Source organism: Penicillium mononematosum (assembly GCF_028829835.1).
Source record: "Penicillium mononematosum strain IBT 11891 chromosome Unknown utg000005l:1.0-9366267.0:1.0-9372171.0, whole genome shotgun sequence".
In the NCBI taxonomy this organism is placed as follows: domain Eukaryota; kingdom Fungi; phylum Ascomycota; class Eurotiomycetes; order Eurotiales; family Aspergillaceae; genus Penicillium; species Penicillium mononematosum.
This window is the reverse complement of record NW_026643275.1, coordinates 676,383-696,880: the sequence shown is the minus strand read 5'-3', so window position 1 is coordinate 696,880 and position 20,498 is coordinate 676,383. Positions and strand designations below refer to the sequence as shown.

The 20,498-nt window shown below is 49.3% G+C and overlaps 11 protein-coding genes across 11 annotated transcripts; 9 read left to right on the top strand and 2 right to left on the bottom strand.

Moving 5' to 3' along the window:
* Positions 1-947: 947 nt before the first annotated feature.
* N7519_008392 (SNUT3/LISCH7 family protein) lies at positions 948-1,716 on the top strand (the record flags this gene model as incomplete). The annotated part of the gene is made up of 2 exons (XM_057295168.1): positions 948-1,254; positions 1,313-1,716. 2 exons carry the CDS (start codon positions 948-950, stop codon positions 1,714-1,716), a joined length of 711 nt encoding a protein of 236 aa, XP_057143050.1.
* A 420-nt stretch (positions 1,717-2,136) lies between these two features.
* N7519_008391 (NAD(P)/FAD-dependent oxidoreductase) lies at positions 2,137-3,436 on the top strand (the record flags this gene model as incomplete). The annotated part of the gene is made up of 2 exons (XM_057295167.1): positions 2,137-2,176; positions 2,250-3,436. 2 exons carry the CDS (start codon positions 2,137-2,139, stop codon positions 3,434-3,436), a joined length of 1,227 nt encoding a protein of 408 aa, XP_057143049.1.
* A 268-nt stretch (positions 3,437-3,704) lies between these two features.
* cwh41 (mannosyl-oligosaccharide glucosidase) lies at positions 3,705-6,354 on the top strand (the record flags this gene model as incomplete). The annotated part of the gene is made up of 4 exons (XM_057295166.1): positions 3,705-3,948; positions 4,007-5,069; positions 5,131-6,046; positions 6,106-6,354. 4 exons carry the CDS (start codon positions 3,705-3,707, stop codon positions 6,352-6,354), a joined length of 2,472 nt encoding a protein of 823 aa, XP_057143048.1.
* A 126-nt stretch (positions 6,355-6,480) lies between these two features.
* Positions 6,481-7,300, bottom strand: N7519_008389 (MMtag domain-containing protein; the record flags this gene model as incomplete). Its single annotated transcript, XM_057295165.1, has 3 exons — positions 6,481-6,857; positions 6,916-7,199; positions 7,263-7,300. 3 exons carry the CDS (start codon positions 7,298-7,300, stop codon positions 6,481-6,483), a joined length of 699 nt encoding a protein of 232 aa, XP_057143047.1.
* Positions 7,301-7,737: 437 nt separating this feature from the next.
* On the top strand, positions 7,738-10,082 carry N7519_008388 (uncharacterized protein; the record flags this gene model as incomplete). Its single annotated transcript, XM_057295164.1, has 6 exons — positions 7,738-7,760; positions 7,815-7,826; positions 7,894-7,924; positions 7,997-9,201; positions 9,303-9,337; positions 9,391-10,082. The coding sequence occupies 6 exons, from the start codon at positions 7,738-7,740 to the stop codon at positions 10,080-10,082; spliced, it is 1,998 nt and encodes a 665-aa protein (XP_057143046.1).
* Positions 10,083-10,576: 494 nt separating this feature from the next.
* Positions 10,577-11,481, top strand: N7519_008387 (uncharacterized protein; the record flags this gene model as incomplete). The annotated part of the gene is made up of 4 exons (XM_057295163.1): positions 10,577-10,722; positions 10,763-11,000; positions 11,080-11,137; positions 11,198-11,481. 4 exons carry the CDS (start codon positions 10,577-10,579, stop codon positions 11,479-11,481), a joined length of 726 nt encoding a protein of 241 aa, XP_057143045.1.
* A 474-nt stretch (positions 11,482-11,955) lies between these two features.
* N7519_008386 (uncharacterized protein) lies at positions 11,956-12,816 on the top strand (the record flags this gene model as incomplete). Its single annotated transcript, XM_057295162.1, has 1 exon — positions 11,956-12,816. One exon carries the CDS (start codon positions 11,956-11,958, stop codon positions 12,814-12,816), a length of 861 nt encoding a protein of 286 aa, XP_057143044.1.
* Positions 12,817-13,462: 646 nt separating this feature from the next.
* N7519_008385 (actin-binding ADF family protein) lies at positions 13,463-13,913 on the top strand (the record flags this gene model as incomplete). The annotated part of the gene is made up of 3 exons (XM_057295161.1): positions 13,463-13,635; positions 13,708-13,838; positions 13,891-13,913. The coding sequence occupies 3 exons, from the start codon at positions 13,463-13,465 to the stop codon at positions 13,911-13,913; spliced, it is 327 nt and encodes a 108-aa protein (XP_057143043.1).
* A 1,108-nt stretch (positions 13,914-15,021) lies between these two features.
* Positions 15,022-15,857, top strand: N7519_008384 (SGNH/GDSL hydrolase family protein; the record flags this gene model as incomplete). The annotated part of the gene is made up of 3 exons (XM_057295160.1): positions 15,022-15,091; positions 15,165-15,526; positions 15,600-15,857. The coding sequence occupies 3 exons, from the start codon at positions 15,022-15,024 to the stop codon at positions 15,855-15,857; spliced, it is 690 nt and encodes a 229-aa protein (XP_057143042.1).
* An 844-nt stretch (positions 15,858-16,701) lies between these two features.
* On the bottom strand, positions 16,702-18,684 carry N7519_008383 (RBR-type E3 ubiquitin transferase; the record flags this gene model as incomplete). Its single annotated transcript, XM_057295159.1, has 1 exon — positions 16,702-18,684. The coding sequence occupies one exon, from the start codon at positions 18,682-18,684 to the stop codon at positions 16,702-16,704; it is 1,983 nt and encodes a 660-aa protein (XP_057143041.1).
* Positions 18,685-19,428: 744 nt separating this feature from the next.
* N7519_008382 (phosphatase PAP2 family protein) lies at positions 19,429-20,234 on the top strand (the record flags this gene model as incomplete). The annotated part of the gene is made up of 3 exons (XM_057295158.1): positions 19,429-19,476; positions 19,531-19,720; positions 19,780-20,234. The coding sequence occupies 3 exons, from the start codon at positions 19,429-19,431 to the stop codon at positions 20,232-20,234; spliced, it is 693 nt and encodes a 230-aa protein (XP_057143040.1).
* Positions 20,235-20,498: the final 264 nt, after the last annotated feature.

The following is a 20,498-nucleotide window of genomic DNA, read 5'->3' as shown; positions in this document are numbered from 1 at the left end:
GTTTTGATTTGATCAAAGGAATCAAATCGGTATCTTAAGATTTAAGCATCATACTCTTTAAAGAAAGAGGCGTGGTTTTCATGCAGTCGCGAAAAAAAATTTATAAAGTTCCGAAAAAAAAGGCGGTTCCAGTACCGAAGACATTAATATTGCAGCTAGTAAAATACATAAGTAACAACAAGAACGGATTATTAGCTCTTATGCTCATATGAACGTTATCCTGGGCATGTATACAGTAATAGTAGAATATTGATTAGCAAAATTATTATTCTAGTCATATGAGTGGTACATATTGAGAAGTCCTCTGTACGGTTTATGATTTTTATCACGTTGGTATATTGCTATTATATAGGCTAGTGACTATTACGACTAGAAATACTCCATGATAAAGTCTAACAAGTGAACGAGTAGAGGTACACAGGTAAATGATATCTGTCTACTGAAGTATTGGACGGCCTAGGGAAGTCCAGTAAGTATAGGCGCGCAAACAAGGTGCGTATATACAATATGTAAGTATACATGTTTTGGAAAAAGATTTCACTGTGTCTATTGAATATTACAATGTTCATTTGTCTGTTTTTTCTTGCATATTGCATCAATTTATTACTGACACTTATCAAAGCAGGTATGAAAAATGTACATAGTAGTTGTACAAGTCCATGTTGTTAGGGCTGGAGGTGATCGGTCATCTGCCATGTCACAAAATGCGCGACTGGTCGCTTCCCGCAGCCGGAATAAACTTCTCTTTGGTCCTCGGAGATTCAGGCCAACACCCATTGCGACAACTTGATACCCTCTACATTGCTATCCCTATGAGCGTTCTCTTTCTGACTCCTTAGTCCTATTCTAATTGCTCAAGCTCTTGAAATTTGAGCAAGGCCATCTTTATCTGCCCCCAGCCGCAACAAACACCACCGCCGTACGGCCCAGACGAGACCTTTTTCACAATGGCGGAGCCACCTGCAAAACGTGCTCGCCGAGTCGACAGTGCAACCATGTGGGATTCGAACGATAAACGACCTTATGCACCAGAACAAGACTCAGACCGCGACCGCAGACGTTCACCAGCTCCACGCGATGATCGGCGCGACGGCCGGTATCGCTCTCGCTCACGAGAACGCAAGGATGGACGGCGAGAAAGGAGCTGGTCTCGAGATCGCCGCGACCGGGACCGACGAGACGGAGACAGAGATGCGCGTGGGGTTCAAGACCGAAAGAGGAGCATCAGTCGGGAGCGCAACCAGGATAGACGAGGTTGGTGGAAATATATAACATATTGTAGTATTTGGTCATGCTAACATATGAGTCTCAGGCAATGCACCCAAAAACGTCAAGTTCCGCGAACGTTCCCGCTCCCGATCTCCGCATCGCAATGGCACAAAGGCTCGGTCACCCCCTCGAGGCCCGAAGAGTGACCGCTATGACGACCGCAAAGATCCTCGATCGCGAGATGCTGGGCGGAAGGCAACTGGCGCACAACCAGGACCAGATCGCCACGAGGATGAGATGGATGTGGACTTCAACGAAGATGCGGACGAGGACGAAATGGAAGCACAAATGCGAAAGGCCATGGGTTTCAGCAGGTTCCGGAGTACAAAGAACACCAAAATTCCCGGAAACGACATCTATGGCGTGCGGAAGGAGAAGAAGATCGAGTACCGACAGTACATGAACCGCCAGGGCGGTTTCAACCGGCCTCTCAGTCCCTCGCGGTGAATGCTTACATCCTGGCTATCTACAGTCTCATACTTTCTTTGTATTCAAAAACACTGGACATTTTTCTGCCTTTTTCGACACGATATGCATTTGCGGAGTATTGTTTTGTTGGCTTGGTGTTTTACCTTCCCATTCAATGGCCCAAGCCTTTGTGGATTTACTATCAATTGCATTAGTTCAAATATTAGTGAACTAAAAAATTTCGGAACTATTCATAGTCAAACGCGTAGAAAAACCGGTCAAGGTGGACTTGATTGCGGATGCGACATATGACTGGACATATTAGATCTCCAGTGACGTAGGCATCTCGGTATATGTATAAGCACACCCGCGGTCAACGGTTCAAACTTGTCAGTTACAACTCCCTACACAGTGGCTTCGTTACGATCATTAGCGCCCAAGTTAACGCCAAAATTCAAGATGCCGGTGACCGGAGATCGGCGTGAGATTGTTATTGTTGGTAAGAATATATTCTTTGCGAGTTTCATACCCCGCGCGCTATATTTGCAACTCGCTCACCATAATACTCACAGGTGGTGGCATCATTGGATGCTGCTCTGCATACTACCTTACTAGACACCCATCGTACGACCCTGCCCGCCACAAAATTACACTCATTGAGGCCTCTGAAATCGCCGGCGGGGCATCGGGAAAAGCTGGGGGTATGCTGGCGCAATGGGCTTTCCCCAGCAATCTGGTCGGTCTCAGCTACAAGCTGCATGCCGAACTTGCAAAGGAACACGATGGTATCAACCGATGGGGATACAGAGAGGTCAATTGTGGTCAACTCGTCGTGAGAGGTCGTGCTCTCGCTGAGAATACTGCAGGGAAATCCGGGGGCGGAGATACGGAATCCCTCCAGAAACGCAGTGCAGCGGCTCTGTCTAAGCTGAGGTCTGCCAAAATCCCCAATGACTTGGATTGGATTGAGCCAGACCTTCTGCGCGCCTATGAAAGTATGAGTGGACCGGGCGAAACCGCTCAAGTGCACCCATACCTCTTTACTACATCCATTGCAAAGCTCGCCCAGGAGAAGGGCGTAAATATCATCCTTGGGCAGGTTACAGACATCGCTCGGTCCAAGAGCTCCGTTGAATCAGTGACATATATCGACAATACATCGGGTGAAACACAAACCATCGCCGCTACCGATGTGCTCGTTGCTGCTGGTCCCTGGACTAAGAGTATCCTCCCGGAGGTCCCGATCTCAGCCATGCGGGCCCACAGCGTGGTGATCCAGCCAAAGAGACCAGTTAGTGCATACTGCCTGTTTACAAACATAGAAATCCCGGCCGACTTCAACCCCGAAAAGAAGTCGCGCCCAACTGTGGCTGCGCCAGAGATCTACGCGCGTCCTGATGACACTGTCTATGCATGTGGCGATGGAGATAGAACAGTCCCGCTACCAAAGCTTTCTGCAGATGTCGAGGTTGACCAGACTCGCTGCCAGGAAATCATCGACCATGTGGGTAGTATTTCTGACGAGCTGCGGGACGGGGAGGTTCGCACTCGGCAGGCTTGCTATCTTCCAAACTGTGATTCTGGAGCTGGGCCATTAGTTGGCCTGACTGATGTGAAGGGACTGTATATCGCAGCTGGCCACACATGCTGGGGTATCCAGAATGCGCCAGGCACAGGGAAGCTCATGAGTGAGTTTGTATTTGACGGCAAGGCGAAGAGCGCGAAAATCGGATCGTTGGATCCACGCGAGTTCATGTGAATACGCACTTTATACCACAGTGTCTATAACAAGAAATATAGAACACCTCCCTTCTATAGATGACGAGGCATAGTACATATAGTTACTTGGAACCTTCTTGTGGACAAGGTGCGCACTAAAGCGGAAAAGGAAAGGCGGGTGACGTTCGGGGACATTGTCTGGTACGCATATTAAACTAGTCTCAATTAGGTAGGCGGTGAGTTGAGGTACATACACCTATAGCTTAATGCCGCGGAGAGGACAGCAGTCAATTGACTGAGGCTACATAATGCGTCATCTCAGGATTTCAGTGTTATTGACATCGCTGCTTTGTGCAACTGGAATTGTCGCAAGCGAAGACTCCAATGATGTGTCCGTTTTAGCTAGAGAGGCCGGACGCGCTAGCAACGAGTCACTGCTATGGGGTCCCTACAAGTCGAATCTCTATTTTGGGGTGCGTCCTCGCATTCCCAAGAGTCTCACGGCTGGATTGATCTGGGGGAAGGTTGACGATTATGCCGGTGCTCAACAAAGTATGTGATCCTTGAAGCCTGGTTGCATTGATGAACTATGAAGCTAACATCCACCAAGACTTCAGACACACCTGCGAACAAAATGAAGGAATGGCTGGCTATGGCTGGGACGAGTACGATATCCGAAAGGGTGGACGCGAAACCATTCATGACGCTGGGAACAGTTTGGACCTGACAATCGACTTCATCAAAGTTCCCGGTGGCCAGCACGGAGGTAGCTGGGGATTCCGAGTCAAAGGCACGCCTAGAGAGGGCGCTGATCCCGATCAGCCCATTACGATGATCTTTTATTCTACTCTCGAGGGCTTAGGCCACTTGGGAGCCGATTCTTCATCCGCTGAATCCACTGGCGTGGAAGGCAATGTCAAGCTCGAAGGATACTCCACAGAACTTGGTGATTTTGCTATCGATGTCACCACTGGACCGGAAACCAACTCGCACCCCCGATATGATCATCCTAGTTCCACAGACAAGCCATTGGACCGCAGCCTTGTAGCTAGCGTGGCCTTCCCAGAGGAGCAACTTTGGCAAGCGAAGGGAATCTTCTTCACTCAATTGAAGGCGGAGGTTGATGAAGCCCTTGAAGAGTATGGAAAAGAGAACATTCCGCCCCCGGCCCAGCTGTTTACTATCAAGCACAAACCTGGCCAAGGCAATGCTCATCTTGTTCAGAAGGTCTTCAGCGGTGCATTCGAGTTCGATGTCCTGTTCTCCTCCGGCTCCGCCCCCGAACCGTTGACCTCGGAAACCCTCACTAAGGAAATTGATGATGCTTCGGCTTTATTCTCTGAAACTTTTGAGCAGCTTCTCCCGCCACAGGCGCCATTTGATTCGCCGAAGTACTCGAGCTTCTCCAAGGCAATGTTGTCTAACCTCATTGGCGGCATTGGATTCTTCCACGGTGATGACCTCGTGGATCGATCCGCGAACCCTGCATATGAAGAGGAGAATGAAGGCTTCTGGGAAGAGACCGCCGAGGCCAGGGCTGCCGCTCAGCCTGCCATCGAAGGCCCGAAGGAGCTTTTTACTTGTGTCCCCTCCCGGCCGTTCTTCCCTAGAGGATTCCTCTGGGATGAAGGTTTCCATTTGATGCCCGTGATCGAATACGATACCGATCTTGCGTACGTTTTCACCTAGTTTCGTTTCATTTACCGGTTTTGGCTGATATACTGACTTTTACAGGCTCGAGATTATCAAGAGCTGGTTCCACTTGATGGACGAGGATGGGTGGATTGCCCGTGAACAAATTCTCGGCCAAGAAGCACGCAGCAAGGTTCCGCCAGAGTTTACGGTCCAATATCCTCATTACGCAAACCCGCCTACTCTGTTCATGGCCTTGGAAGCATTCATGGACAAGGTCAAGGCCAACAGCAACAAGAGCACCGAGTCCGGATCCCTGGACAACCAAGATGCGACCGCGAGCCTGCGCTCTGCCACTGTCCGTCACCCGGAACTATCTGAAGCATACCTTCGCTCATTCTACCCGCTCCTGAAGAAGCACTACAACTGGTACAGGAACACTCAGCGCGGTGACATCAAGTCGTATGACCGCGAAGCATTCTCGACCAAGGAAGGTTACCGCTGGCGTGGACGTTCCGTGCAGCACATCCTCACCTCTGGCATTGACGACTACCCTAGAGCTCAGCCGCCGCACCCTGGTGAGCTCCATGTCGATCTGATCAGTTGGATGGGAATGATGACTCGCGCTATGCGTCGCATTGCTGAGAACCTCGGCGAGGAAGAAGATGCAGAGCAATTCGCTTACTACGAGACCGCTATCACCCGTAACATTGATGACTTGCATTGGAACGAGAAGGAGCAAACCTTCTGCGATGCCACTATCGATGAATATGAAGAGAGTGTCCACGTCTGCCACAAGGGTTACATCTCCATCTTCCCCTTCCTGACTGGTATGCTGGGTCCTGACAGCCCACGTCTCAAGGCTGTGTTGGATTTGATCCGCGATCCCCAGGAGCTGTGGAGTGACTATGGTATCCGCAGCTTGAGCAAGAAGGATAAGTTCTACGACACCGATGAGAACTATTGGAGAAGCCCTATCTGGATTAACATCAACTACTTGGTGTTGAAGAATCTCTATGTAAGTGCTTTCCCATCTTTTGATTTATTTGCCCGCAGAATCTGACAGAATCCCCACAGGACACTGCAACGGTTTCTGGTCCCCACCAGGAACAGGCGCGGGAGATGTACTCCGATTTGCGGAAGAATTTGGTCGAGAATGTCTTCCGCGAGTGGAAGAGGACTGGATTCGCTTGGGAACAGTACAACCCTGACTCGGGCAATGGCCAGCGGACACAGCACTTTACCGGCTGGACCAGTATGGTGGTGAACATGATGTCCATGCCTGAATTGGCCGGTCCCGGAAAGACCACTCATGACGAGTTGTAAGCTATTGAACCTCGATGTGAAAAAGTTCGTAGTTCGTCACGTAGATTAGATAGTGGTTATTCTGATAATGGTACGCAATCATTTATCCGACATTTGAATCGATTCCTCCAACGCCAAGCTAATGTATTAATCCATATCCCTAGTTTGTAGCTCAGTGGCGGCGATCATAGTCATCTTGGTCTCGTCTGCGTTCGGGGTGTCGCCGACGCTCAGCCGGAGAGTAGCTGCGCTCCATCCGTCGTCGTTTCTGGTGTTCCTCATCTTTACGACTGGGTCGACTCCTAGAGCGAGAATCTGAACGCCGTCTGTGGTGATCACGACCGCGAGATCGTGAGCGGGATCTGTGACGATGGCTGCGATGATGGCGGTCTCGATCGTCATGATGCCTGCGGTGCCTCCGGTCCTTGTCACGTGCAGGATCGTCGCCTCGGTCATGTCGCCTTTCCCGTCGCGGGCTTCGGGTTCGCTCGCGTCTGTGGCGGTGACTCGAGCGGTGGTGGTCTCTTTCCCTTGTTGTAGCATCTGGCATCTCTTCTTCTTTTGTCATAGTATCGGTATTACCGGGACCTCCTAAAGGAACCATGTTGGCGTTTTCTGATGCTTTAGGGGGCACCGGGAGGCCCAGAGCGATAGCCATTGCTTCCTCCTCTGCCTCCTTGACACGTTGAAGTTCCTCTCGCTCTTTGCGGGTTCGTTCTTCTTCGTCTGCATCTCCCTTGGCATACCAGTTGAGGTCACGATTTTGCTGCCATCTTCCAACTGGAGCCATCACCGAGTGCCCTAGGTAGTTCTCGCGGTGGACGGAAGTCTGGACGTCGGACCATTTGAACTCATTGCGGCCGCCGCTGGGACAAAATTAGCGACCTTGCAACATATCGAGAATGAGGGTAACTAGTTGGTTAACTTACCGGCTGCCTTCTTTTCGTACACCAGCAACCAAATCCATCATGCAAGATAATCGTATTGAAGAAACCTATGTTGTAGGAACGAGACAGCCTAAGCCCTCGAAGCTCCCAGTCTGTACGTACTCAAGGGCGGTCCGTGCGCAGGCGGTCAGTCATTCCATCATCGGATCATTGCACCTCCCCGCAGACATGGAGGTGTTTTCGACCAGCTTGATCATGATCTGTTTACTAATTCCTTACCCTATTGTCTCTTCTGCCTCGGAATTTCCACTCTTGGCAATGACAAAACAAGCTTCTTCTTTTACCATTCACCACTTTCTCTGCTCAGACCCAAGAAAGTATTGTTCTCTGCGCTCCGCCATTGGAAACAAGCTCCCTTAGCCTATGGCAATGGCAATGTCTTTTCCTCCCATTGAGACTGTCACTATAGACCCTGAAAGGGAAACTCAACGATATCGGCCCCAGGTACAAATCTTGAATGTCGAAACAGAAGAGGAACGGGTATGGTTGTCTTCAAATTACCTCACGTGAGAACTGTGAACTGACTTGTGCTAGTATCCTAGGTGGGTATTTACACTTGTCTCGCCTGAATGCACTGTGGCTGATTATCATTAAGCTATAGTGATGTTTCTAGGCCAACTGTATCTGCTTGGAGGTGTAACTTGGTGAGTACCTGTTGATCTAGTCGCTTTTCCGGCTGTAGGCTTTCTCCTCAGTTCTGACCTTGATTTTGAAAGGCGGCCCTCTCGCAACGTCGAAATTTACTTTTTACGGCTCACGTCGAAGACATTTACGTATGGATCCCCCGCGGACCTCACCAGCTCCTTGGCTCCCGACCTGAGATGATCATTCACCCTGTGATGAAGCAACCAAATGCGCCTGGATACATCGATCCTTCTAGGCCCCATACAATCAACCATATCCTTGTGGATGATTTGGGAGTCGATGAGGTTTTGCTGTTAGCGACAGACTCTGGCAACGTCACCGGCTACAATGTTGAGGCTATTTTCTCGGCAATTAATAGGAGCGCGCAATATGGAGGCGCGCGACCATTTGATGCACATGAAGTAAAACCTTTCTTCGCTGAGAATGTTCACTTGAGTGCCTGGGGCTTGGCCACCCACAAATTTGCTCGGTTGATTGCTGTGAGTGCGAACACGGGTGTCATCACAGTCTTTGCCTTCGCATTGGTGGATTCTGTGTCGGAGCATGACGGTAGCAGTCCCGGTTCCCCTGATACCTCAAGCATGGGAGGCTGTGATGTATTGGAAAACACATGGGTATCAATCGACAGTGCACTGTCAATGGAGGAGCTGAAAAAGGACATACCCAATCATCGAAAACGCAATCTGCGGCTCACCTATAAGGGTCATTTTGACAACATCCCATGCGTGTCATTTGCCAACTTTGAGCTGGACCCCAATGCTCTGTGGATGGTCAGCACCGATATCCTCAACCGAGTCTTTGTATGGAGAGTCTGGGACAGCTTAACTCCGGTCAAATCGACTAGTTATGATTGTGCAAGGGGTGGCCGAGAGCAAAGGGGCTGGTTTGTCTTGCCTCTACACCCTCGCAGGGTTCAGCAGCACCACTTCAAATCTGATGCCTGTGGATGCGAACCAAAACCAAAGATGATAAATGGTCGGATGGTCTTTGATGTGACGGAAGCGGCTGATCATGTCGAAGCTAGATCCGACCTCGTTTCTCAGCAAGTCACTGCTGAGGAATATGTAACAATTTCGAGCTTTACTCTACCAGACGATATCTTCCCCTTGACGGTTCTGTTCATACTGGATCCCAATCGCAACCATCGAGCTCAGAGCATGGTCATACTACTTCAGAAGCCTCCCAAACTGCTTCTCATCCCGCCGCCAGTAACCCCATCCGTATCAGCACTGACGTATCCTACTATGATATGGCTCCATCTCGTCAATCGATTCGCGTGAGACGTGGCATTACCAATTTGATTGAAGAAGAAAATGAGCAATGGGGCTTGGATCGTGCTGTCGATGCGGATCGCTTAAGAAACTTTGTTCGTTTCAGAGACTTTGTTCCTTTAAGAGACTTTGTTCTCCATCGTACGTGAGCGATACTTCGGTGTATTGGACTAAAATGCTAACTTGTTGCTCAGCGCGCAATCCTCGGTTTTTCCCTATTCTCCACTTTTCTGGAAACAACATCACTTTGGATCCTTATCCATTGGACGATGAACTACGGACACTCTCTCGGTCCCCGCTTGAATCCCTGTTGGAAAATTCTATGTTCACTTCCTGTGATCGCTTAAACTTGGTCCAGTATCTCCCTGAACTTGGGATTGTTGTTGCCGCCTCCCAGGCCGGTGGGGTTGCCATCATCACTCTTACATGGCAGGAGGAAATTGGCCACACCTTTCGCCTAGACTGGCTTCTCCCTTTCCCCACCCAGGAGAGGGACGACGAATGTCCAACGCCACCTCTTATGGGTATTGCTGCAAGCCCCATGCCTGGATTTGAGATGCCGCCGGATGTCCCTTGCATTCCTCGGGATGTCAATCCCAAAGATCGGTTGCGGTTCAACCACCGTCTGCTCAACCCAGACAAAGATGAGCCTTCTGCCGCAACCCCGCCTGAATGCCGGGCTTCCAGTCCCTCTGACCCAGATGTTAGCCCTGGATCTGATTACCCAAACCTCACCATTCCGGAAACCCACGCCTATGCCTCGGACATCTACCAACCTCATGAGACTTGGCATGGCTACCACCCTTCTCGGCATTACAGGCTGCTTTTGCTATTCTGTGATCTCACGGTCATGAGTTATGAGTTCTGGCACGACTGGAGAGGTTGATCACAATCACCAAATCAGGTTACGGTTCTTGGATCATGGGTGCAACAGGCATATTCAACCAAGCCAACAGATCTATCCGTGTTAGTATCTAATTGTACAAGTGCATGTCAAATCTACTTAATTGGCCAATCGAAAGTGTTATACAAATATTCCATATTAAATTCAATAAACGTATTCGAGGAATAGTATGAAGGAATATCCATGGATGTCATCGTCCAACGTGATTCATTCGCACAGCAGTGACTTGAGGCTCTAACCGTGGTGAGCCTGATTGGCTCCCCACAAAATAAGCTTAAATGCGATGTTTAGTCACCTGAAACAAACTTTCTCCAGCGATTTGTCCAAGGTCCGCACTTGGATATCAACTTTCGACGATGAGCCCAACTGGATTTTTTTGAAAAGATGGTACTAATCAGAATATCTACCACAGGAAGACGGATATTAGCTGTAACGACAAGGCCGCTAGCATCCCCGAGATCCACGACTATCAAATCATGACAGATGCGGACTCTGCCAGCACACGCGCGTGCTGGAGGGACAAGCTGGTTTTCCTTGTGAATGCTAATGAGTGGGACTTTTTCAATCAATTTCACTTCACCGCAATCCCGGGCGCGGATAGTAACAACCTCTCCGGGGGTAAGTGGGGAGGGAGGTATCACAATTAACGACATTGTTGCAAGTGCAATGACCGGATATGAGGACGCTGGCTATAAGAATGGCTACAAGTCGCCGGGCATGTATGAGATTGAGAAGGACAGCAATGCCGATAAATATGGCAAGCGAGTGCGCTACCCTAGTTTCTTCAACATCTCTGACATTCCTGTGTGTGAGGGGCTGGCGAGAACAAAAGGAGAAATCATGGCCAATCACCACGCAACCTCCCCATTCTGGCCTTGCGATGCGCCTGAGGGCTTGAACGTCAAAGGGGACTACCATTGTACATCCAACCTATCCTTGACTTCTCGAACATGGTACCAGTTGCTAATTATCGGTGTAGCATGTGAACAACAGATGGATTACCGCCAATGGCAAGACACCTGTCTGTGACACGTTCAGTAAGTGGTTTCCCCTTCCTTCCTTAGTTCCGACCAGGAGGCTTACTATGTGATCCGTAGCGGTTGATGACCCAGGATATGGTGACACGCTCTCGGCAACCCTCTATGGACGATTCGATGGAGAAAACACCTCTGAAGCTACCGTCAAGGCGAAGTGCAAGATTACTTTCTCCTGGCCGAAATGGTGGGGCGATATGTGTTATGGAGCGGACGGCATGTACGATGGCGAATCCAAACCGTTCCCGGATGCAGATGGCAACCCCATGTGTTGCAAGCAAGACGATAACCTCACTGACATGGTCACTAACCCATACGTGGTTAGAGGCGCGTGTAAGCCGCACTGATCTTCGATCATTGAACTCCTTGCCCAATATGAACATGCTGAATGTGGGTTAAGCTGGGGATGAGGATGCTTTTGGTGGAGAGAGCCCCATTCGGTGTTCAGTGTGATTTTCTTTGGATCATTCTCAACATTCCAATCGTTTTATCCTTTTTTCCATTCTTTCGCTTCTTTCCCACTTCATGTGCCTCTTGGTTCCTCTAGTTTGGTGATAATCAATTTTACACAGCTTCTTATATCTTTGGTTACTCCTGATAATAACCTACAGCTTGTTGGGTACTAAAGAAATAGATGAGCCGCACTCTGTACTCGTTCTGAAGGCGCAAATGGCGGGGTCCCAATGTAGTCAAGCCCTTTCCAACCTAAGTCAGGTGAGAAATCTCAACAAATAAATGCCCCAGTCTCTCCACCAGTGCAACTCATTCTACGACAGGAAATAGAAGCTCCAATTTTATAAAAAGCATCACAGACTACAGAGATGCACATCCAACTCCCAGCCCAGACCAGGGCTCTCTCGATCCCCGAGATCGTAATATCAATCCTCCACCAAATGGACATGCAAACCCTAATGGCCGCCCAACGTGTCTGTCACGCCTGGGCAGACCAAATCCGCAGATCACGCTCACTACAAAAAGCCCTATTCTTCATCCCAGCCAGCGAGAAAAGCGGGGCAGACGCACGAGTCTACAACCCCATGCTAGCACGAGCATTCCCCTCTGCATTTCCATCAGAAGACCTGCGAGATGCCAGCAATGCAAGTGACAGAATAGAGGACGTTAGCCTCAGTGATTTCGATCTCACAAAAAGCCCGGCTAAGAGAGAGATGTATCTCCAGCCCGAAGCGAGCTGGCGGCGTATGCTGACGCAACAACCGCCGGTCTTCACGGTCGGGCTGTTTAGCATGGGTGCAGGGCCAATGGGTCTTTCTTGGCACCAAGAGAAGGCAACACGGCAAGATGAGGGATTGCGTATGGGGGCTTTATTTGAGTGGCTTGTTCGTTTGGGACGTCATGAGTGGAATTCCGCGACGATTGCGATTTGTCTGGGCGGAGCTGAGCCTGTTAATATGCCACTTGAGATTATGCGTCCGTGCACGTCGGTCTTTACGGATGGGATTAATGGGGATTGGAGGGGTATGGCTGCGGACTTTGATCTTGTGCTTATGACGAGCTCTGTGAGTACGTGTGTTGATCCAGAGGGGCCGGATGATCCTGGTTGGGTGAAGAGTAGCGATGAGATTGCTTGGGAGGAGATTTGTGAGACTTATTTCGAGTTGGGATTGACTGTGGGGGAGTTGAAGATGGAAACTTATAATGAGGGAGGGGCGTGGTGGAATTAGAGCATGCATTATTAGCATGGGGACTGGAGTTTTGTATGAAGACCGTTTTTATATATGGTCATTACTGAGATAGAGGTGATTCACTATTAAAGGATACCTTACAAGGATTTTGCTGGCAATGGAGCGCAACTGTGCTGCCAATGTCCACACTAAAATAACGCGAAGTATACAAGGGATATACCTATAGAGATAATTGTAAAGCCTAATCTCTTGATGGCTGGATATGATATAAAGGTTTACTCTCAATAATATCTATTATATGCATTATATACATAAACATAAACAGAGAGGCAGTTCTACCCCATCTGGACCTGTTCCAAGGCTCGACGCGTAAAGCGGAATATGACTTCATTTCTTGCCCGCCACGGAACCCTTGACCGATGAAGACCTGTACTCCTGTATATTATCTAGGGCTCCTTTTCCATCTTTGCCATCCAATACTATATATACTTACTTGCTTCTCAGATTCACTGATATATTTCACCTAGCATTCCTTCTTATTTCACTACCACTATCTCAAAATGGCACGTGTCTCACTAACTAAAAATACATCTTGTTAACAATTTTATAACAGGTCATTAAAGTGAACGATGAATGCATCGCAAGATATCAGGAGCTCAATCTCAACAAGAAGTTCTCATACATCATGTACACTCTGGGTGAGGACAATTCCGAGATTGTCGTGGACAAAACCTCAGAGAACCGGAACTACGAGGACTTTGTCCACGATTTACCTTCGACGGAATGCCGATGGGTGGTTTACGACTTCCAAGATGAGAGAGCCGGTGTTAACAGGAACAAAATTGTATTTATCTCTTGGTAGGTTCTCTTGTTCCCGCCAACCTGTTCAATATAAAGATCCCGGAGATTAAGTGATTATACCGTGCCCAGGTCGCCAGAAGCAGCGAATATAAACAAGAAGATGCTTTTTTCTTCGTCGAAAGAAGCCCTCAGAAGAAATTTCACCAGTGTTTCAGTTGAGATAAACGCAACGGACCTGGGAGACGTCTCTCGAGAGACCGGTATGTTCTTAATACAGTTCTAGTTTCATATGTGGCTAACCCCATTATGAAGTCACGGCCCGGTGCGGATTTTAGGGACAAGGTAGATAGCCTTAGCTGCTTTAACTTGTTTCTCTTCTCCCGCACAATCCATGATTCGTTTGCCATACACCCCAACTAGTGACGTACAGTCTGAATGTGGCCTCCGCATTTAGGCTCATTGTTCTCGCCATTCTTAGTCTCTTTAGGGTTTCTTCAGGGTCTCTTAGGGGTAATGCGAGGCCGGCGGGAGGCTATCTTCCCCGGGTACGACCGTAACTCTCCTCCGGCGGGTTTTACTCCATGCTTCCCAGGCTCGAGGCTATTGGGTACTGCTTCTGCGGGGGTTACTATCAAGCATGTTTTTACTTTATGCACACCCAAGAAATGCAAACGGCATGAAATCCGATATGTGCCGCCTAGAATAATGTGATCGCCGGTGAAGTGCGTGCCCCGGCAGAAGGGAAGGGTGATGTCCCACTCAAACATTCCCCAACCAGCTCAACACACAATAGCCATATCATCCTTTTTAGGCATGATATAGTGGGTATGCATTCAGATATGTGACCCAGGTCCCATCAGTAAAACACAGGAGCCTTGGATTTCCCCGTCTTATCGACGCTGAATGATGAACACACTTCGGTATTGGTAGAGAAATGGACGTGCCTCCGAACTTTCCTAAAACTATGGTGGCTAGCTTTCTCCCCGCACTCTGTCACAGATTAGACAAGGAGTAGTATCCGAGATCTCTAATAGAGGTTTGCCACGAGTGTATTGCCCGCGCTGGTCACGCACGATCATAAACTAACGCCTAGCGAGTCTAGAAAGGTTGCATCCAACTTTATCCCGATAGTGTTCTTAAACCCCGCACCACACTTGGCCATCTTTTTTCTAGCCTAAATGCAGTGGGTAAATGGAGGTTAAGTTCGTCGGTCCGCTAGTTAGGCTCGCTCTGGGTATGGAAATATGTAGCGTTAGTCAGTGTGGCCCCTTATACGCTCCGAATGGTGCGTCTGTAAGGTTGAGCCATAGATGATAGGCCTTTCCCCAACAACCCTGGTCTCCGATGGGGGAACTTGTGGGAAAATACTTAAAAGGACTGTAGTGTAGCCTGAATGACTCCTATCGCGTGGACCCGAATCCAAAATCCAAGCTCATCGCCATAATGAAACTCCCTACTTTTGCCTTCCTCGCTGGCCTTGTAGCTAGTACAGCTGCACAACAGGTCAAAGTCAGTGAGTAACCACCTCCAGGCAGGATCTGATGTTCGAGGCAGTAGGTTGACTTGGAGAGTGGGAATTTGAATAGTGTTGCTCGGTGACTCCATTACTGAGATCACCTGCTGGAGAACCCTAGTGTGGGACCAAATCACATCAGCCGGGTTAGCAGACAGTGTCGACCTCGTCGGCACCATGGACGCCCTCCAATCAAAGTGCTCGAGACCACAAGGTTTCGATCCGAACCATGAGGGCCACTCGGGCTGGCAGGCGTACGATATTGCCAGGAACAACATCGCGGGCTGGGTTCAGAGCGCCAAGCCCGATATCATTCAATTCATGCTCGGCACCAACGATGTCAACCTCGGCAAGCGGGACGTCGAGAGCATCATCGGCTCGTACACAATGATGCTCGATGCCATGCGTGCCGCGAACCCCAGGGTCAAGGTAATCGTAAGTTATGCCTCGCTTATCAGTATGATTCTTCCTCATCTCCCTGGTCAAACGCCGACACACATCTTCCTAGGTCGATAAGGTGCTCCCGACAAGCTGGAACGACCCGACTATTGAGGCCCTCAACAACGCCATTCCAGGCTGGGTGCAGCAGCAAACAACAGCGGAGTCGCCCGTTGTCATTGCTGACTGCTCAAGAGCTGCCGGGTTCACCAACGCTATGCTGGATGACGGTGTCCATCCTAACAGCCAGGGTGATGAGTTCATCGCAGGGCAGATCGGTCCCAAGCTAATAGAGCTCATCAACGACGTTCGAGGTGGCACCAAATAACCGGCGACAGCAAACTTGAGGACAGTTAAGATGTCTTGGAGGCGGACCACAGCCTTTCTAGTGGATATGGAACAAGATCCTAACAAGTCCCAGGAGAGCCGAGATTTCAGCAAGTGATACAATCATGGACGGAATGTCGGGAACGGGGTTTGAGAAAGGAAGCGGGGAGGATTCCATTTTGGAGGGCACACTTGTGCGCGCAAGTGTGTGTAGGGAGGGCAAGACCCAAGGCCGCTTGCCTGAGGAATATGCGTTGGTCTCTAACCTTGAAAGCCTAAATATTTCGGTTATCAGGGAAAGATAAGTCATAGAAAATAGTATTTTATAGCCATGCGCGATGCAAAGTTGTATACATCTGATCAAGTTAAGTGACCATAGAGGACATTACATCCCCCTGGTCTTGTCTTACAGCCAAACTTTCAATCATGACTGAGCAATGCAAGTATCAAAAAAGCAGAATATCAAATAGGTGAGGCGCTAACGACACATGTTATATGTGTGGGGAAGTATGTACGTGTATGAACATTGCCTGCGCTTGGCTGGTGAATAAAGACCTAGGATATGAAAATCAGAAGCAAATTGAAATGAAAGCAAGAAACAAAAAAGGATGAACAAAAAAGGATGAACAAATGCAAGAGCGAAACGAAACGGAGTGTGACAGAAGACGAAGGGGGAATTGATGAAAGACATAAATCAGAAAAAAAAGGGAAAATGCGAACAAAAATAAAGAAAACGCATGAATTCGTTGTCTGCATCGATGTCATTAGGACGCTTTTTGAACGGGAACAAAAGGACCAAAATTCATGGCACGTTGAATGTTGAGTCGTGCACATCGAACCTTGATTTAGAAGTCATCGTCCATCTCATCACTATCCCATTCGTCTTCACGGTCATTTTGTACTAGATGCAAAAATCGCTGGAGACCAGGGTGTGCCTGTGCTCTACCTGGTCGGATTGCAATAGCCTCCCATCGAATGGGGCCATCTTCATCTGCCAATGGTTCTGCAGGAACCTCTGCCCACCGTACAGGACGTCTAGGATCACCTGCCTGTGGAGGAAGATGTTGAGGAGGAGCATCCGCCCATCGGACAGGCGGTCTGGCTTGGCGTCTCGCATTCCGGTTTCGTACCTCGGCCATGGCGCGAGCTTGGGCTTGACGTTCAGCTGCAGCAGCACGGGCAGCTGCGTGGTCACGCTGGCCAGGCCTGCCGGCACCGCGGTTGACTTGGGGAGGGACTGGGGCGGGAGGAGGAGGGTGTCGGTGGAGATCGTCTTCATCGTTATCAAATTCAAATGCAGGGTGGTCATCATCGCTTTCGTCGGTTGCGTCATGAATCGCTACCACATGTGGATCATCGTCGAAGTTTAGGAGTGCGTCTGGGATGCGATGGAGTGCTTCGGCTCCGTCGGGGTTGATACCATCACCACCTTCCAAGTCCCAAAGACGATTGAAGCATTGGCCTTTCTCGTCATTGAAATGTCTGTATGGGTTGTCTGCACACAGCCAGGCCGAGCAAAGGTAGCAGAAGTGTGTGTCGCACTGGAAACATCGCATATGATTGCATCCCATTTGCTTTTGGCAGGGCACATTGCAAGTCGGGCAAGGGGTAGTGTACAGACGCAGGTACTCTTCGGTTGCCTTTTCTTCTTCCGTGGGCTCACCGTCGCGGCGTGGGTAGCAGCGTACCAACTCGCCGTGCCAGCCCTTCTTGCAGACGCAGCAAAAGGCGTAGTTGCAGTCTTCGCAAATAGACACACGCTCCGCCATAGGAGGAAGCTCTCCATCTCTGACTTCGCTGCAGGGCTCTGATCCATCTTCTTCGTCGGAACTATTCAAATCATCTGACATGGGATCTTCGGGCTTTGGGTGTCGCTTGGATCTTGCAGCTCCCTGGCACCATTGGCGTGGACAGTAGACTGTTGTTTTATCGGCTTCGATCTTTTTCTTCCTCTTAAGGAATGCATATCGTTGAACCGTTTCAGTTGCCAGAGGAATCTGAAGTAGCTCGCTTGGTCCCAGGGTACGATCACGCTTCTTGCGGGGGGTCTGGCCGTCGCCTGGTACAGCTGCGGGTCTCTTGTTATATTCGCAATCCGGCGCCATGCATTTCACGCTGTCAACATCACCTTCGGTGATGCAGGAGTTGTAGAAATTTTGCAAGCATTGAATGCAGAATACGTGGGAGCAGCGAAGTAATCGATAGCAAACGGTGCCTTTCTTCGGTTCAAGGCATACACCACACTCAAAAGTCCCCTGCTCAAACTTTTCCCGCTCGGCTTTTTTGTTGTAGTCCAGTAGTCCGATCTTCAGGTCGCGCGGTAAACATACTTCCCCAGACGAATCTTGGATATTGAAGATTGTTTCTGCGAGCTGCTGGAGGTGATCGATGTAGGTGAAGACAACCAGATCCTTTCCACATTCTTCCCAGAGACGGTGGCAATCGCTAGACAATCGATCGATAACTGGAGGAGGTAACCATGAGGGGATCGTTCTCAGGTGAATGACAGGCGACTTTTCGGTTGGGTATCCCTCTGGTAATTCAACCTCGAGGTTAAGCGGAGGCAAATGCGAGAGGAGATGAACGTCTTTAACGGGCGGCTGGTCCAGTTCTCCCTTGGACTCGTCTAATGAGGTCGGAGGGGTGATGGCGGCTGCAGTATCGAGCGGTTGCTGAAAACATATTGAGGTTGGGGTGGAAGGAGCGACTGGAAGATCGAGAACGGCTTTGAACGGAGAGGAAGGATCGATTTGGATTTCCGGAAAGATGGCGGCAATCGAGGAAAGCTCGACCGAGCGATCATCCTCCGGGAAGTCGAGTTCGGTCATAGCGGGATGAAACCGAGTATGATCACTTGTGAAGATTTCTTCAGGTGGGGGGTTGGTTGTATATTTGCCTCCGATGTGATGCTAGTGAATCGCAACTTGGAGACAACGGTGTCTCCTGCAAGAAATTCTAGAAACACTGACTCATGACTGTCGTAAAAAGAAAACGGTTGGAAGGTAATGATGACCGATCCAAGTGAACTGTCACTAAGGACGATCGGGCAGAAAAGGGGGGTTTCTATCCTGCAGGAAGATCACTTCGAATCAGCGTTGCGACTGAGACCCTAAGAAAATTTCAGACCAACCAAAGATGAAGATGTCCCGAGTATTCCTTCTATGGGCCAATGTTCGGCAGAAAGTCGGGAGGGGTCTAAAAGATGATGCAATAGAGAGTCTGGGGTTTGGAGAGAGAACAACGGCGTCATTGTTTGAAAGTGAAGTAAAGATGAAGACGATAGAGGGAAGGAAGAAACCAGAAAGAGCCAAATATTCTCCAAAAAAAAAGAGAAATGGCAAATCCCTTCGGATGCCTAAAAATGGAGGAGAGAAATAATTCCAAAATGGTCCCCCGCTGCCCAATCTCCTTATCGGGGGACTGATAAGGGAAAGTGTCTTGGCATTCCTTGGCATTGAGCCTGATATCCCTGAAAAGGGAAATCTCCAAATTTAGCGATTTAGGGGATTTAGGGGGATTTTGGACTTTTGAACTTTTGAACTTCCCTTATTCCCTCATCTTTTTCACTCACCATGGGAGACACTCCGCTGGCGTCGCTGTCTCTAACTCATGTCCACTATGTCAGTTACATCATTATTTCACCCGTTTGACTTTGTCACTGACTAGTTTCCAAGAACCCCGAGGATCAACTGTCCTTTGCCTCAGCATGGCTCGCCCTGGTACCACAGGCACTATGTGTTTCCTATGCAACCCTGATCTGGTCAACAAGGGAGGTGGAAGTCATCTTGATGTTTGCAGGACAGATGGGCTGTGAAGCCTTGAACTTTGTCCTCAAACGTTTCATCAAGGAAGAGCGACCGAAGGGTGAGTTGTCAATATTGATGGTCTCGTGGGTACCTTCCTAATCTAACACGTGTAAACAGAAATGTTCGGCAAGGGGTATGGGATGCCATCTTCACACGCCCAATTCATGACCTTCTTCTCTGTCTACCTCACCTTCTTCCTTCTTTTCCGTCACAGCCAAGCTTCCGCTAGCTCCTACCCCAATGTCGCCGTCCTCCTACGAGTCCTGGTCATGCTGGCCCTTTGCATTGGAGCTGGTGCTGTCGCTGCCAGCCGGGTCTACCTCAACTACCACACCCCAAGACAAGTCCTTGCCGGCTGTGCCGCTGGATTCGTGTGTGCTTGTGGCTGGTTCACGGTCACCAGCCTGCTCCGAAGTTCTGGTTTGATTGAATGGGCCATGGAGACTACTATTTCCCGGTTGGTCAGAATCCGCGATCTTGTTGTAAGTGAAGACCTGGCTGAGGCTGGCTGGCAACGTTGGGAGTCTCAGAGATTGAAGCGTCGCGGCCTTAGTGAGAAGAAGTCGGAGTAAGGGATTCCCCCCCTTTTAGCGTATACCCACCATAGTACAGAGTAGCGAGCGAACACCTGCCTGTTGATTTAACTGAAATCAATTTTTTTCCACCTCTTTCTACTCATTCATCGTAATTCAAAATAACACGCACGCCACAATGGCTTTGTAGTCTGGTCACGTGTCAGCTTGTCTCCCGCATCAACACTGCAGCAACCACCCTTCGTGCACTACGAATACTAACAATATGCGTAGTGGTTCATTTGCATGAGTTTGGTTTAATTT